The sequence below is a fragment of the Temnothorax nylanderi genome, unplaced genomic scaffold (genome assembly GCF_030848795.1).
Source record: "Temnothorax nylanderi isolate EJ_2023f unplaced genomic scaffold, tnyl_v1.0 TNYL_tig0925_pilon, whole genome shotgun sequence".
Taxonomy (NCBI): Eukaryota; Metazoa; Arthropoda; class Insecta; order Hymenoptera; family Formicidae; genus Temnothorax; species Temnothorax nylanderi.
Genome location: NW_027249987.1, coordinates 2,400 through 18,198, shown reverse-complemented (window position 1 = coordinate 18,198; position 15,799 = coordinate 2,400). Strand labels below are relative to the sequence as shown.

At 38.5% G+C, this 15,799-nt stretch overlaps 2 protein-coding genes and 2 pseudogenes across 2 annotated transcripts; 1 reads left to right on the top strand and 3 right to left on the bottom strand.

Annotated features, from left to right (window-relative positions):
• Positions 1-2,113: 2,113 nt before the first annotated feature.
• On the bottom strand, positions 2,114-3,073 carry LOC139785955 (uncharacterized). The gene has a single exon (XM_071725135.1). The coding sequence runs from the start codon at positions 3,071-3,073 to the stop codon at positions 2,114-2,116; it is 960 nt and encodes a 319-aa protein (XP_071581236.1).
• A 972-nt stretch (positions 3,074-4,045) lies between these two features.
• LOC139785954 (uncharacterized) lies at positions 4,046-4,850 on the bottom strand. Its single transcript, XM_071725134.1, has 2 exons — positions 4,231-4,850; positions 4,046-4,127 (listed from the first exon to the last, which is right to left on the bottom strand). Exons 1-2 carry the CDS (start codon positions 4,848-4,850, stop codon positions 4,046-4,048), a joined length of 702 nt encoding a protein of 233 aa, XP_071581235.1.
• Positions 4,851-5,975: 1,125 nt separating this feature from the next.
• Positions 5,976-7,224, bottom strand: LOC139785952 (uncharacterized; annotated as a pseudogene).
• A 206-nt stretch (positions 7,225-7,430) lies between these two features.
• On the top strand, positions 7,431-11,067 carry LOC139785951 (serine/threonine-protein phosphatase 6 catalytic subunit-like; annotated as a pseudogene).
• Positions 11,068-15,799: the final 4,732 nt, after the last annotated feature.

Genomic DNA, 15,799 nt, shown 5'->3' with positions numbered 1-15,799 from the left:
TATAAACTTTGTCAAGCCAAACGCAATGAACGACTGCAACACAGACGCTTGTTTAGGTACGTTAGTTTACTCGAAAATGCAAGTTGAATCTTGTCTCGGTTAGAAACAATGCAAACGTGCGATCGTCAACTCAGCCGTCGAGCCTCGAGCGGTAGTGGGAGCTCAGAAATTCGCGGAGCACTTGTAACAAGCTCGCGGAACACCAGTGTTCCGAGGAACACCGGTTAAGAACCACTGCTCTAGTGTCATATATTCCCTATTACCAATTTGAACGTGCACTATGCCTTAAAATGGGTATGTACATATCGTCGCTTCCGAATAAAAGAGCGTTAACTCGGAAGCCGGTTGAAAAAAGCGTTAACTCGGAAGCCGGTTGGAAAAGGCGTTAACTCAGAAGCCGGTTGGAAAAGGCGTTAACTCGGAAGCCGGTTGAAAGAGGCATTAACTCGGAAACCGGGTGGAAAAGGCGTTATCTCGGAAGCCGGTTGGAAAGGGCATTAACTCGGAAGTCGGTTGGAAAAGGCGTTAGCTCGGAAGCCGATTGAAAAAGGCATTAACTCGGAAACCGGTTGGAAAAGGCGTTATCTCGGAAGCCGGTTGGAAAGGGCTTTAACTCGGAAGCCGATTGGAAAAGGCATTAACTCGGAAGCCGGTTGAATAAGGCGTTAACTCGCGCGCTCTAATTTTTCGCGTCAATTTAAGTTGGCAGTACTGCTGAAATAATGTCGGTGCTTGATTTATATTTATAACATAAATCATATTGAAACGAAAAATTATTAGCATGCACATATAGGTTTTCGAGGGTGCTGATTACGAATTTGATGTCAAAAATCTTGTATTCTAAATAATATTATACTTTTCCATAAAGAAAAAACTCTTATACAAAAAAGCATAACATTTTAATCTATCGATGGAATGATATATTTAATAACATGAATTATTATAAATAATACAAATTCAGTCTTTATAAAAACTTTACAATAAGAAATTTTTCATGTTTTTACATTGCTCAATGAATATGGTTCCATTTTTAATTTACTAATTTTTATTAATTAAAAGTTAATAAATATCTCTCGAGTATTGTAAAAACATGGTGGGTCATGAATGACCCATGGTTGCTCTCTCTCTCTCTCTCTCTCTCTCTCTCTCTCTCTCTCTCTCTCTCTCTCTCTCTCTCTCTCTCTCTCTCTCTCTCTCTCCCTCCCTCTCTCTATTAGAATGAAATAAATTATATACAATGCATATTTGTATAGATATACATATGTATTTTTATTTATTATAATATAATTATTAACAGAACATAAACATATAAAATTAACGAAAAGAAAATATTGTCTTTTAATAACGCAAAACTTAAACTATTGTTCTGTGTCGACGTAAGTCCTTTAAGATTTACGCCGTCGTTTATTCTTACACAGTTCGTATTCACAAGTCGCTTTAATACAATGTATCTCAAAAGGTATTGCTTTCCGGAAACAATCTCACTCTCAAGACAATCGAGATATTCTCTGTTGCGACAACGCTTGGGGGCTATTACCCTGAGTCGACAACGTACTACGACAACGCCTGGGAGTTCTTTATTTTGTCTCTGAGTCGCAGTTATGCACGCCCGTAAAGATCTTTACTGATCCTTACGGTCCGAAACTCTAAGCGCGAGTACTACTGTGCCACAGTCGCGAGGCATTATATATTCGAATCCCCTCTTGGATTCATTAGATCAGACGGACCGCGGATTTTTAGATCCTTCCGTCAAAGGACGCCGATAGTCGATGCCGCTATGCTTTTAAGCCGTCGCTTCCTTTAATGTCGGATTTCGGCATAACATCAATAAAGATCCTTAGGGGCGTGCTCGTGTGGCTGTGTGTAGCGTGTATGTGTGTGTATGGAAGTGTGCTATTGTTATTCGCATACTCGCATGGTCGTGCACGACCGCAACATACTCCCCCCGTTGAGAGGGTACCGAACAATTCTTGGTTTGGTTTAGCGCATAATGAATATAATATGTATATATGTAACGCAGATTGAAACATATGTTATTGCCACGCATAATGCAATGTTAGGGTACGACATTTATTGCATCCGCAAAATACATCGTGACGATAGCGTCCTTGAATTATTGCGAGATTGGAAGAGGGCACAGATTTTTCGTGGTTCTCTTCATTTCTCCCTTGGACGTTTTAACATCGACCGTTCGTACGACGCCGTCCTCTCCTGGATATAATTTTGCAATTCTGCCCAATGCCCATTGAGTACAGGGAAGATTTTTCTCCTTGATTAGCACCATTGTACCGATTTTGAGTTCCGGGCCGTCTTTAACCCATTTGGTGCGACGTTGAAGTTCGTTCAAGTATTCTAGATACCAACGTGCCCAAAAGTCTTGTCGCACCTTCGTTATATGTTGCCAGGTTGAAAGACGGTTTGCTGGAACAGATTGCAAATTGCTCTCCGGGAGAGCCGTTATTGGCTTGCCGACTAAATAATGACTGGGAGTCAAAGCGTGCATATCGTTCGGATCGGAGGATAGTGAAGTGATAGGTCGAGAGTTGATGATACCTTCAATTTCGATGACGAACGTGTTTAATTCCTCAAATGTAAATAGTGCATCGCCTACTACGCGTTTAAAATGATGCTTGAACATTTTTACGGTAGATTCCCATAACCCCCCGAAATTAGGAGCTACAGGCGGTATAAAATGCCATAATATACGTTGTTCGTTGGCATATTTGTCTATAAGTTTCTTATGTTCTGCGGAATTGAATAAGGTGTAAAGTTCCTTTAATTGATTATTCGCACCAATAAAATTTGTCCCATTGTCGGAATAAATATGCTCTGGAATTCCGCGTCTTGCGCAAAAACGCCGTAACGCTGCGAGGAAGCCGTCTGTCGATAAATCACTTACAATCTCGAAATGTACTGCCTTTATAGACATGCAAACGAATACGCTTACATAGACCTTAATCTTATTTCGGTTCCGAAATTTCTTTTCCTTGATGTAGAAGGGGCCGCAAAAGTCGACACCCGTGTGGGTGAAAGGTCTAGATTCGCGTACACGGCTAGGTGGTAGATCACCCATCTTGTATTCGACCGCGGGTGGCTCGAAACGCGTGCAACGCACGCATTTACGTATTACTTTGCGTACTTGATTTTTACCGTCCATAAGCCAAAATTTTTGTCTAATTAGGTATAATGTGGTTTGAATTCCCGTATGGTAATGTTTCTCGTGTGTTTCGCGTATAATTTGATCGGTAAGAGGGTGTCGACTCGGAAGTAGTATTGGGTGTCTTTGTTCGAAAGTTAAGTTTGATGATTTGAGTCGACCTCCGACGCGAATTAGATCGTTCTGGTCTATAATAGGATTTAAATTAATAATTCTGCCTTTGCGAATGAGTTGTTGATTTTTTAATTTTTTAATTCGTCCGAAAATTGAACGGCTTGAAGGATCCTTAATACCCGTATTTCAGCTTCCTTTATCTCCTTCAAGCTTAATGGACCGCTATATTTATTGACTGATCGAAATCTGAGACAATAGGCTATCACATTGCACAGTTTAGAGTAAGACGAATACCTCTCGAGTATGCTAAAATCTTTAAACGTCGTTGTCAGACAAGTATTTTCTTTAATTCAGACACTTCGATAGCTTGTAAATTTTCATTAGGCCAATCGTTTTCGTTTTTGTTTAACCATGAAGGTCCCGTTCTCCATTTAATGTTTTGCAGAAATGCGTGAGGTAATTGACCTCTGGAAATCGCGTCGGCCGGATTTTCCTCTGTACTCACATAACGCCATTTAACCGATTCAGAAAGTTCCTGAATTTCTCTGACGCGATTCGCTACATAAATCTTAAGCAAATGTGGAGAAGTTTTCAGCCAATGTAATACGATCGTTGAATCGCACCAAAAAATTACTTTGTCCGGTGAAAACTTCCATGTGCTATTTACTTCGCGAAATAATCGGGCTAAAAGTAACGCGCCGCATAACTCGAGTCGCGGGATCGTGAGTGGTTTAATCGGAGCCACTCTAGATTTAGCGCATAATAATCTGCTGTTTATCCTTCCGTCTTCTCCGACAGACCGAATGTATAAGCATGCTCCGTAACCTGACTTGCTGGCGTCACAGAACCCGTGTACCTGGATATTATGACAATTTTCTAATAATATTTTTCGATCGAATGTGACTTGATTTAACGATCCTAGTTGTTGCCTGAATTCTGACCATTGTGTATAAATATACTGTGGGATAGATTCGTCCCAATGTATTTGAGCTTTCCACACGTCTTGTATTAATCGTTTGGCGTACAAAACTACTGGCCCTAAAAGACCTATCGGGTCATAAATCTTTGATATTTCTGACAAAATTTTTCTTTTTGTCACCGTTTCTGTAATTTTAACCGGCTGTACCGAATAGCATATCTTATCGTCGTGGGTATTCCAATAAACACCTAATGTCTGAAACGCTTGATTGTCGGTAAGCATGTAATTAGCGTGCAACGCGTGATTCGGTAAATCTTCGACGGCGCGTGGCTCATTTGACGCCCATTGTCTAATGTGAAACCCTCCGCGCTTTAACAACGCAATTGTTTCGTCTCGAATGTCTCGAACTTGCTCGATGGATTCGCCACCGGTTATTAGATTATCTACATAGAATTCCTCTTTAAGGATGTTAGCCGCTCTAGTATATATATGACTTTCATCGTCCGCTAATTTTTGTGTGGAGCTGATTGCGAGGAACGGAGATGATGATACTCCAAATATAAGTGTGTTTGATTGATATGTTTTTATTCTGCCGTCCTCGCGCCAAAGGAAACGCTGATACTGACGATCTTTTTCGTGTAGCAGTACCTGATGGTACATTTTTTCTATATCTGCGGTTATTACGTAAGTGTACATGCGAAACCGAATTACGTGCAAAAAGAGTTTAGGTTGAATCGTGGGCCCTACTAATAAGACGTCGTTTAACGACACACCGTTACTCGATTTTGCGGACGCATCGAAGACGACTCGAACCTTAGTAGTATTGCTTGACTCTTTAATAACTGCATGGTGAGGCATGTAGTATCCATTGTCATCGGGAGTTTCTATTAGAGTTATATGTCCTAATTCTTTGTATTCGTTAATTATACGTGTGTATTCTAATTTCAGAATTAGATCTTGCTCCAATTTGCGTTCTAAAGTCGCTAGCCGTTTTAATGCGATAGATCGCGACTCTCCGATACCAATGTTTGACTCGCGAAACGGTAAACGAACCACGTACCTCCCGTCGCAATTACGAGTAACGGTTCTCAAGAAATGTGCTTTACATTCGATCTCTTCTTCCGATTTTGATCTATCAACTGAAACTTCTTCGATTGTCCAAAATTTCGTTAATTGCTTGTCTAGATTTGTCAAATAAGACGCCGACCCTTCTGTTAAAGTTGGAGAAGACGTGTTACCGGCGATAATCCATCCTAGGCGCGTTTTTTGTAAATATAGATCGTGTTTGTGACATGACAAATTGATCTGACCGACCGAGAACATAGACAGCGTGGCACCCGAACCGATTAATACATCGATAGGACGTGGTAAATGGAATTCCGGATCCGCAAGTTTTATGTTCGGTGGTATTTTTATCTGATTTCGCGGAAAAACTTCGTATGGAACAAGATCTGCGATGGTTGGAAGAGTTAAACATGTCAAATCTTTGTGGAAATTATCGCGTATTGAACGTATCGTAATTTGTACCACGCCTTTAGATGTAGAATTCGTTGCCTCGATAGAATTAACCGGGATCGATTGCGGGATTGCCCGTATACCCAAATGTTTTACGATGTTTTCTGAAATAAAATTCGCGGAAGAGCATGTATCTAGTAACGCGCGACACTTTATCGGATTATAATGCTTATCGTATACATATATTAATGCGCTCGTTAGTAACTGCGGTGTTATTTCAGCTGTTATTGTCGCGACGTTTAATTCGCTCTTTTCGTGCACGCCGTCTAGTCATTCGGCTTTGCTGGTTTCGGGTTTAGAAGTACTGGATTTATTGGTGGACACGTATTTATCATCGTGCAATAGCGTATTGTGCCGTTTTTGGCATATCGTGCAGTTCGAGAATTTGCACTGACTACCGCGATGCGAACGCAAACAATTGTAGCAAAGTTTTGCGTTTTTCACCGTTTCAATGCGTTTCGACACCGGCAATTGCTTAAATTTATCGCATAAATAAAGCGGGTGACGCTTGATATTACACGCGACGCATTTCTGACCAGTATTCGTCATAAATGCCTGATTTGTTGAACAAATACGTTTCCTTTTGGCCGGAATTTCGTTTTTACCCGATTCACTATCCGCTAGTCTCGCCTTTTCTTTCTTTGACGCACAAACCGCGGTTTTATATAAAAACTCATATAATTGTTCAAGTGACGGAAATGCGTCTCTATCAAGAGTTATTTCCCACTTCTCGAGAGTGACCCTTGGTAATTTATTTTCGATAATATGGACTATTATTTCGGGCCCGACGTTGACGCCTAACGCGCTCAATGATGCAAGGTGTTGTTGAGTATCATCGGCTAATTTGGATAAGCCATTTGTACTTTCTTTATCTAACGTAGGTAGATTCAAGATTAATGATAAATGACGCGAGATAAGGATTCTTTTTACTTCATACGCGCGTTCTAGTAATTCCCACGCTTTCGAATAATTAATTCCGTCGATTGCAAAAATTCTCGTTTTATTCGCGGCTTCGTCCTTCAATGCTGATTTTAGATAATACAGTTTATCTACATCTGAGAGCTCCGAGTGTAGGTCGATTAAATTACGAAACGCGTTTTTAAATGTTAACCAGTTTTCGTATTTACCGTCAAATGTCGGTAGCGGTGCTTCTGGTAATTTAATCCGTCGCCTATTGCTAGATGTTACCGCGGTTGTTTCCTCGATTCGGACTTGGTTATTCGAGCCACTCGCTATCGATGAACTTGTTGGATTTAAAATATTCTCAATTTTAGACGCGAGAGTATAGAATCGTTCTTGTATGCTCATGAATTCTTCCTGATGAGATTCGTTTGGATCTAAAATCGCGAGTTCGTCGTTGTGTTCCTCGAATGCGCGAAATAATTCTGTTAACGTGTTATGCGCAATCTTAATGCCGTGTTATCTAGCCCTTCCTTTTCGAGAAGATTACTCAAATTAGTTATCTGCGATTTCAATGTCGTTCGTCTTTGAACGAGAAGTTTAATCTTATCCGCCATTGTTAAACTTGACGATGAACTAAGATAAGGATAAGACCGAACGACACGCTAGCTATATGATATTAGTAAATACCGTCCCTGTAAAACGTGTGATGTGGGTTCGAGCTCGAGGATGGCGATGATCTCTGCTTCTTAGAACGGGTCCTGTATCCGTCGTTGTTTCGCTCTTCTCTAGCCAGGGACCGCGAACCTCACAGGAGGCACCATAATGTTCTGTGTCGACGTAAGTCCTTTAAGATTTACGCCGTCGTTTATTCTTACACAGTTCGTATTCACAAGTCGCTTTAATACAATGTATCTCAAAAGGTATTGCTTTCCGGAAACAATCTCACTCTCAAGACAATCGAGATATTCTCTGTTGCGACAACGCTTGGGGGCTATTGCCCTGAGTCGACAACGTACTACGACAACGCCTGGGAGTTCTTTATTTTGTCTCTGAGTCGCAGTTATGCACGCCCGTAAAGATCTTTAGTGTCTGAGCAGAATAGCTGACTTATAATTTCAAGACAGTGTTTTATGGCTTAAATCTTTGTTTTTAGCACGCACAATACTGTCTTGTGTCTCAAGTCTTAAACGAGTGTACAAAGTGTCAACATTGTAAGACTTGAGACATAAGACAGTATTGTGCGTTGCTAAAAACAAAGATCTAAAGCATAAAACACTGTCTTAAAATTATAAGTCAGCTATTCTGCTCAGGCCCTTACTGATCCTTACGGTCCGAAACTCTAAGCGCGAGTACTACTGTGCCACAGTCGCGAAGCATTATATATTCGAATCCCCTCTTGGATTCATTAGATCAGACGGACCGCGGATTTTTAGATCCTTCCGTCAAAGGACGCCGATAGTCGATGCCGCTATGCTTTTAAGCCGTCGCTTCCTTTAATGTCGGATTTCGGCATAACATCAATAAAGATCCTTAGGGGCGTGCTCGTGTGGCTGTGTGTAGCGTGTATGTGTGTGTATGGAAGTGTGCTATTGTTATTCGCATACTCGCATGGTCGTGCACGACCGCAACAACTATATTTACATGAAAAAAATTTATTCCATCAATTTAAAATAAAAATCATGAAATTCGGCTGGAATTAAATTTTTTTTATAAGATTCTCAAAATCTTTCTTTTTGGATTCATCCAACTGTATTTTGAAAGTATAACATTGCGTCAACTCTCTATCTTCATAAATATTTTTGATTTTCACCATATTGTTATTATATCAAGAGACACGGTAGTGTCTCGCGCCAAGTACACGCGGAGCGAGACCGACCGTGACTCTTTTACGCGACGCGACGAGTTGCGAGTACTCGAGATGTTGAGATCTCATATAACGAGTGAACGAATCAAGTTTTAAGTAGGCTTGATCGATAGCTTGGGTCGATTTGGGGGGGGTTTCTCTTATAATATTCCGCTACGTGCCCTACGAGCGGAAATATTGCGACGCAAAGTCCAAATGTGAAAATTTATTTTTAAGATACTACTTCTACTTCTACGTCGACCGTCTCTCATGCCATGCCATCATTTCATTGGCTGGAGTCGCGTCCTTTTCACTTTTTCGACACCAGGGCGGTGCTAGTATCGCCAGTTTCGATATGCACATTATACGTGTGTGTACACTGTGTACTGCGCGAGTGCAGATAGTGCGTTTAGCGCGCTGTCACACATCAGTCAGTTAACCTATCTCGAGAGATACGTAGTACGCGCGGAGCGAGACCGACCGTGACTCTTTACGCGACGCGACGATTAATTCAAGGTAATTGTTTTATGTAATTATCCTATAATTATCTTATTCTATATATTACTGTTACTTATTTTATACTGTTTACTTTACTACGTTTACGTGAGTGTTTACATACAGGTAACCTATATTATATATTGACGGCAGGGAGCTGATACTGAGATCAAGGAGCCTGTTCACACGAGGCGTTTCTGCAGCGTAGATTGCGGCCGCGCGTTAACGTTTGCACGAGCCGCACGCTGTCGCGAGGGTAAGGTGCGACAACGCGCGCATTACGCGCGTACGCGAAACGGCAGAAGTAACACCGTAATCGTGCCGGCGATATACTGAATTTGAATTGCTTTCTGGAGATTTTCGTATCCCTACATCGTGTTACCACCGCTGCCGGAAAAGAAGGTTCTCTACGCTTGGCAGAAAGTGACGACTGACACGTTCAATCCCGACTTCGTTGATCGCAGAAGAGCTGGACTCGAGGTACGTTTCCGATTTGCAATTATAACAGTATCGTGCGATGAATGTTGTACTAACCTCAAAGTCGGAGCATCCTTGCTCACCGCTACGGGATCGACGTTAAAGTTTTAGCGGATTTTAATCTTCCGAATTAGCGTCGCAACAATATTAGTCTTCCATTATCTATTGCCTCACAACTTTTCGATTTTTAATATTCTGTAGCTGTATAGTTATTTGTACACAATCGTGATATTTATTAATATACATCAGATTGTTCATGTTTTTGTGCTGTTACAGTTCTATGATTTAGAGGAACTGTTTCGTAACGGTGGCCCCGTGCCAGATACAAATTACATATTCCTGGGAGATTTTGTCGATCGGGGGCTACTATAGCTTAGAAACGTTTACTCGTCTGCTCACACTTAAAGCTAAATGGTCCGACAGGATAACGTTTACTACGCGGTAATCACGAATCTAGACAAATCACGCACGTTTATGGATTTTACGGTAAGTGCGCAACGATACTTTCTTTTCTGGGCTTTTTTTTTACATTTGTGTATAATGAAGCTTTGATTTCATTGGTCTCTTCATTTTCTGTTCTAGATGAATGCCAAAAAGTACGGCAATGCTAATGCGTGGAAAGTACTGTGTAGGGTAGTTGACTTGCTCACAGTTGCTGCCGTGAGTATTTGTATAAAAGATTTTTATAACTTCACTTTTGATTACGCTCGAATAAAATTCTGTTTTAGTTAATGATGAACAGGTTCTTTGTGTACACGGTGGATTGTCTCCAGCTATTAGAACACTAGATCAAATTAGAACGATTGAACGGAATCAAGAGATTCCACACAACGGTATTAATTGTATAAAGTGATATGTCATTGCAAACGTTTAACATAATAATTAAAAGTTACATGACTGATATTTACTGTTATGTACAATAATAATAAAATATCGTTGCTTAATTGCCATATTACAGGTGCTTTCTGTGATTTGGTCTGGTCAGATCCAGAAGATGTAGAAACATGGACAGAGTCCGCGTGGTGCAGGCTGGCTGTTTGGCAGCAAGTGACTTACATGTTCATGGAAGTGAATGATCTTAAACTCATCTGTAGGGCGCACCAATTTAATTCAGGAAGGTATGTCTTTGCTCAAATATTTCTGTCGTAGATTTTTTTAATCTCGGAAGTATGTATTGATGACGCATATTTTATCATGCAGGTTATAGGTACAATGTTTAATGACAAAACTCGTCACAGTGTGGTCGGCCCCAATTATTGTTATCGATGTGGTAACATAGACTAGTATCATGCAGTTCACGACAGTGGATCAGAGATACACCCGTGCTGTTCCAGGCAGTGCCTGATTCCGAGAGAGTAATCCCACCTCTAACGCCCACTCCGTACTTTTTGTGATCTATCTTAGTGGCTCTTCTGTACGGATGCGGAAGAGAAATGTCTGTGTCTAGACTCTACGGAATCACATGATTTGATCGGCCGGATCCAGGCTGGTACCATGACAGACCCACACATTCATGAGAATATATCACTGATTATACATATTACTCTAGAAATTTTGATTCCCTTAAAAGAAATTATTTGATGCGTTCTACGATTAAAGTACGATACTTAGAGAGGACTGAATTGTCGTGTGATTGATCTTATTCAGGGGAATGTTCTTAGATTTTTTAAGAACTTATCAGGTTTTACATGTTGTAAAGCTAACTTTTATATATCTACATAGTATCTGCCATTGCATCAGCCTAATTTTTTGTAGCTTCGAAAAAAAAAGAAAACGATATTTTGCATCAGAGCGAATGTGAACATTCTGTGGTCTAGACGCTTTTGCTGTCTACTATGTACATTCTGTAGAGCATTCATATCTCAGAGCAGCATTCTGGACTTTAATGTTCAAAAGACTAAGAGCTTTTAAATAATTATGACGCGCGAATAACGCAAATAGGTCCAGTGCTGTGTGTGAATATAAAAAGAAAATATATCACGTTTAAACATTCCGGCAAAAAGTACACTCTCTGAGTACAGTGAATGCTTCTCTGACATTACAATCGTTTGTGCGTAGAATTCAGATGTATTAAAGCGTGAGCATATATAGTACTGTTAAGGTCTTCTGAACATATAAATGATCTGTTGCTGGTTTAGGTACTGTGTGTGCTGCGTACCGTTCTTTTTTCTTCTAAATCTTCTAAATGCGCAATCGGTGTCCTTAGCAAGGAATCGTAAAATTCGGCTCTTTTTCGCCGGGGAAGTACAAATAGCGTGTAGCAGTAGCCAAAGTTTTCTGCTTAGGTAAGGAAATCCGGGACGTTATAGCATCTGTAGAGAGTTGTCTTATTATTTTTATGTACATGACATTTTTTTACGCTTAATTTTAAGAAATCCGAGCTCAAATATTGTCTTTAACTACCTTGACACACATTGATGTTCTTTTCAAGAAAGAATCCACCGTCGTTCGTCAACACACACCACTTCTCTCTTCTATATAATATATATATAGACGGAATACATATATATATATATATATATATATATATATATATGTACAAAGCAATATTTTCAAATACTATTGCATCCTCCGAATCTTTGTACAATTTCCAATATCGTATGGCAAATCGCTGTCGTATTGAATAATCGTAATTAGCTAATTGTCATAAGTTCATTAATGTAGGGAGCAACTTGAAAAGAAAAAAAACCGAGACCCTTAGCAATGTGCCTCTAAATTAATAAGCGTTTGTGTAATATTATAATGATACGATATTGATATGACATAATTAATGGAAATGCACCGGCCATTGCGTATCATAAGCCTGAATTCTGACCATCGATTTTTGCTAGCTCACGATAATTCCTAACCGATCACAGACCCGACAAATACGGCATTGGCATTGTGGCACAGGCTGTCAAGTTGAGACTACTCTATTTTGAATTTTGTGATATAGACCGAAGGAGGCGTGTGCAATGGTCATGTCGATGTTTATAACGACTCTCCTTGTCGCACCATTCGAAGAGGTGTTTTGCGAAGACCCGTTATTCCAAGAAATGTAATAAACTTTTGAACAGTGCCTTCAGAACTATAACACGACGGTCTACTAGAAGTATAAATGCTTTCTTACTGACAGATAATCGATAGACGAACTAACATAAGGACGAAGAATCATACAAATATCAGAGCTTAACGGAGAATGTGTATGAGAAATTTTTTATCATCTTTTCTTTTTATTCTATTTCATAAGCCTTCCGCTATTGTTTTGGAACGAGCCTTTGCTTTTTCGCGAAACTTTTCTACGATATTTACGTTTTACGATTTTACTACCTTTTAGGTCTACTCTTACAATTTTACATCACGCGCGCGCGGTATATTCTCTATTTGTACTACATTTATTATAACGTACAATTACAATTGCGCGATACTTTACGCGAGTAATGTATTACATTAGGTAGAGAGGAGCGCATCTAGAACGAATTGGGACACGGAGCTTGCGTTACAAACTCGACTCGCTACATTTGCAGCCTCCGAGTCGTGAAACGGTTTCGCAATGACGGGAATGCCCTACGTGCGGTACGGATATCATTAGAAATCCTTAAAAAAAAAGAAAAGAAGTATTAGCCTCTGTATCTATTGGGGTGTTCGCGGCGTTTCGTTTACCGGAATGCTTCTGTCTGTGATCGCTTTAATCTTATCGAAGTGTCCAAGCGCTTGCAGCGACTCGATATTAATAATCGGTAAGCTCGCGAGAGATACAATGAAGTACTCTAACGGACAGTACATTAGGTAGTGCAATAAACAATACAATAAAAGTATTTCTTACTGAAATATTGACGTCTTTTATTCGTGCTATTTTATTTTATTAATTACAGCTAATCTCTCACTCTCTGTGTCTCACCCCACACTCTCACACTTCTCACGTTCTCGCACGCGCCGTTCAAAAGAAGTAAATCTACGACGTACACACACACACACACACACACACACACACACAATATATCTTTCGAAAGTAGAGGTTTTAAGCTTTAAATTTAAACTTCGTTCATTTTTAACAAAGTTACAGCTGCTTGAATTTTGTTTTTAAAGATAAATTTAGTGTTCCTTTAATTTTTGTGAGAAATGTATAATTTACTTTTACTTAAATATTATTAATTTTTGTAAATAGTAAATTTATGTAAATAGTAATTTTTTGTAACGAATTACTAATTTGCTAATTCAATAAAAATTTAATTTGTTGTTATTGCTAATTTCGTGAATAATTAAAAAATAAAAAATAAAAATTTTTTATAGATCCTTGCTTAACACTAAAAAATGGGTGATATCAGTACAAAATTACCTTTTTCAAAAAAGGTAAAAAAAGGCGCCAAGTACACGCAATGTATTTTGTAAATTCAAAAATCCAATCTAAATGATAGCTTTATTTCTTCTTCACAAAATTATGTTACCTAACTTAACTCAAGTAACATGTATTTAAAAAAAAATGTGTAATATTTAATTTCTCCTTCACAAATTATATTACCTAACTTAACTCAAGTGACATGTATTTCAAAAAAAGATATGAAATCTTTAAATTAAATTGCGCCAATTGCAAAGAGATTATTATATCACAAAATTGCGTTACCAAACTCAATCCAAGTGATACGTACCAACCTAAGTGGTAGTAGCCTTATTTCTCCTTAACAAAATTATATCACAAATTGCGTTACCTAACTCAACCTAAGTGATATGTTATTTCAAAAAATATATGAAATCTTTAAATTACGCCAACTACAAAAAGAATATATATATTGCTTTGAAAAATAATTGTAGTGCAACTACTCTTAAAAAATAAAACAAAATTGTGTTACCTAACTCAACCCAAGTGGTATGTATCTTTGTATTCCTGAGAGTCTTTCTATCAACCCAAATGGTAGTAGTTTTAATTCTTCTTGGTAAAATTATAATATTACAAAGAATCATTTTAATTACAAAGAATTAAAGAGGTAACATTATAAAATAAAAATATTTAATTAAAATAAAATAAATAAATTTTCTTGTAAAAAACTTGGCGCTGCTTTTTTAAGGTCAATCCAGACAAATTTGCATAGCGCATAAACATAAGCATAAGAAATTGATTGATTCATATATATGTGCAAAAGGAAATAGACCAATCTATCTCTTTATGCATATGCTTATGCACATGCAAGTTTGTCTGGTCGTCGTCACCAATCGCCAATCGCTACTAACGTTGCTACGTTACACCTGATGAGAATTATTAACTCCCAGCATGTAACATGACGCATACCGACGCAAGGATTACACGATTATAGAACGCGTCATGATTAGTCTACACTCGTTGTTAAGACTGTTTGTTACCGACATAAGAATACGACAGTTATTTAAGAAATCGTCATTCTCCTTAAACACATTTAAGGACACATAATATAATATCCATGCATGGTTTAGTTTAATGATGGTAATTACACTGTCATGTTTGATATACGGATATATTTATTGGGAGATAGAGGAGTAGCATTTGGTAAGAAGGATTCCCTGATTGTGAAACTGTGCCTCATTTTTATACTAAGCTCTCCTAACTTATGTGGATGTATCGTATGGTACACCTTGGTCACTTGTTAAAGTTTAACGATCCAATATTAGGTTGGATAACGCGCGGTTTGTACGTCAATTATCGCTCTGGATAGATTTTTCATCTAGATATGTCGCTCAGTACTTACACAATATATACAATTGGTATTCGTAGTGTGATGTTCTGGTATCGAGTTATTTAATTTAGCTTGATAGTGTCTTAATCCGATGGGCAAATTATTCAACATACTTTTCACGAATGTTCCGTATTGAGGTAAAATATGTATTGTTGCTTTGATACTTTATCACTTTATTACTCGACCCAATAATCTCGTCGATTACTTTGATACGCGCTATCGGAGGTGATTATGAAAACCGAAAAATGAATGTGACATAACTAAGATGTAACTCGATGCGGTACAAGGAAAATGGATTTCTGTTATTATTTAATCGTAACAATGGTAGGCGGCAGCTTCAAGAAATTCTGGTTCAAAGGTGTTCCCAATGATGTTCCTTTCTATTTACTTGAGAAATTGAGTTTTGATTTACGATTAGAGTTATTTAACAACACTAGATTTTTACGTTTCAAAGCTGTGTTGATTAATAGCATCATGATGATGACGAAAATGACTTGTTTGAATTTAACACGGTCAGATGTGCACAAGGAATCGATTTTTATTTCTGAATACACTTTTCACGTAATTAAACGTCTTTTCTTTCTTTTTTTTCTCTTTTTTTTCCTTTTTTTTAAATTATTATATATATTTTTTACTTTTACTACAGTCTAAGCATACACTATATCAAACTTTAGAATTCGATATCGAGT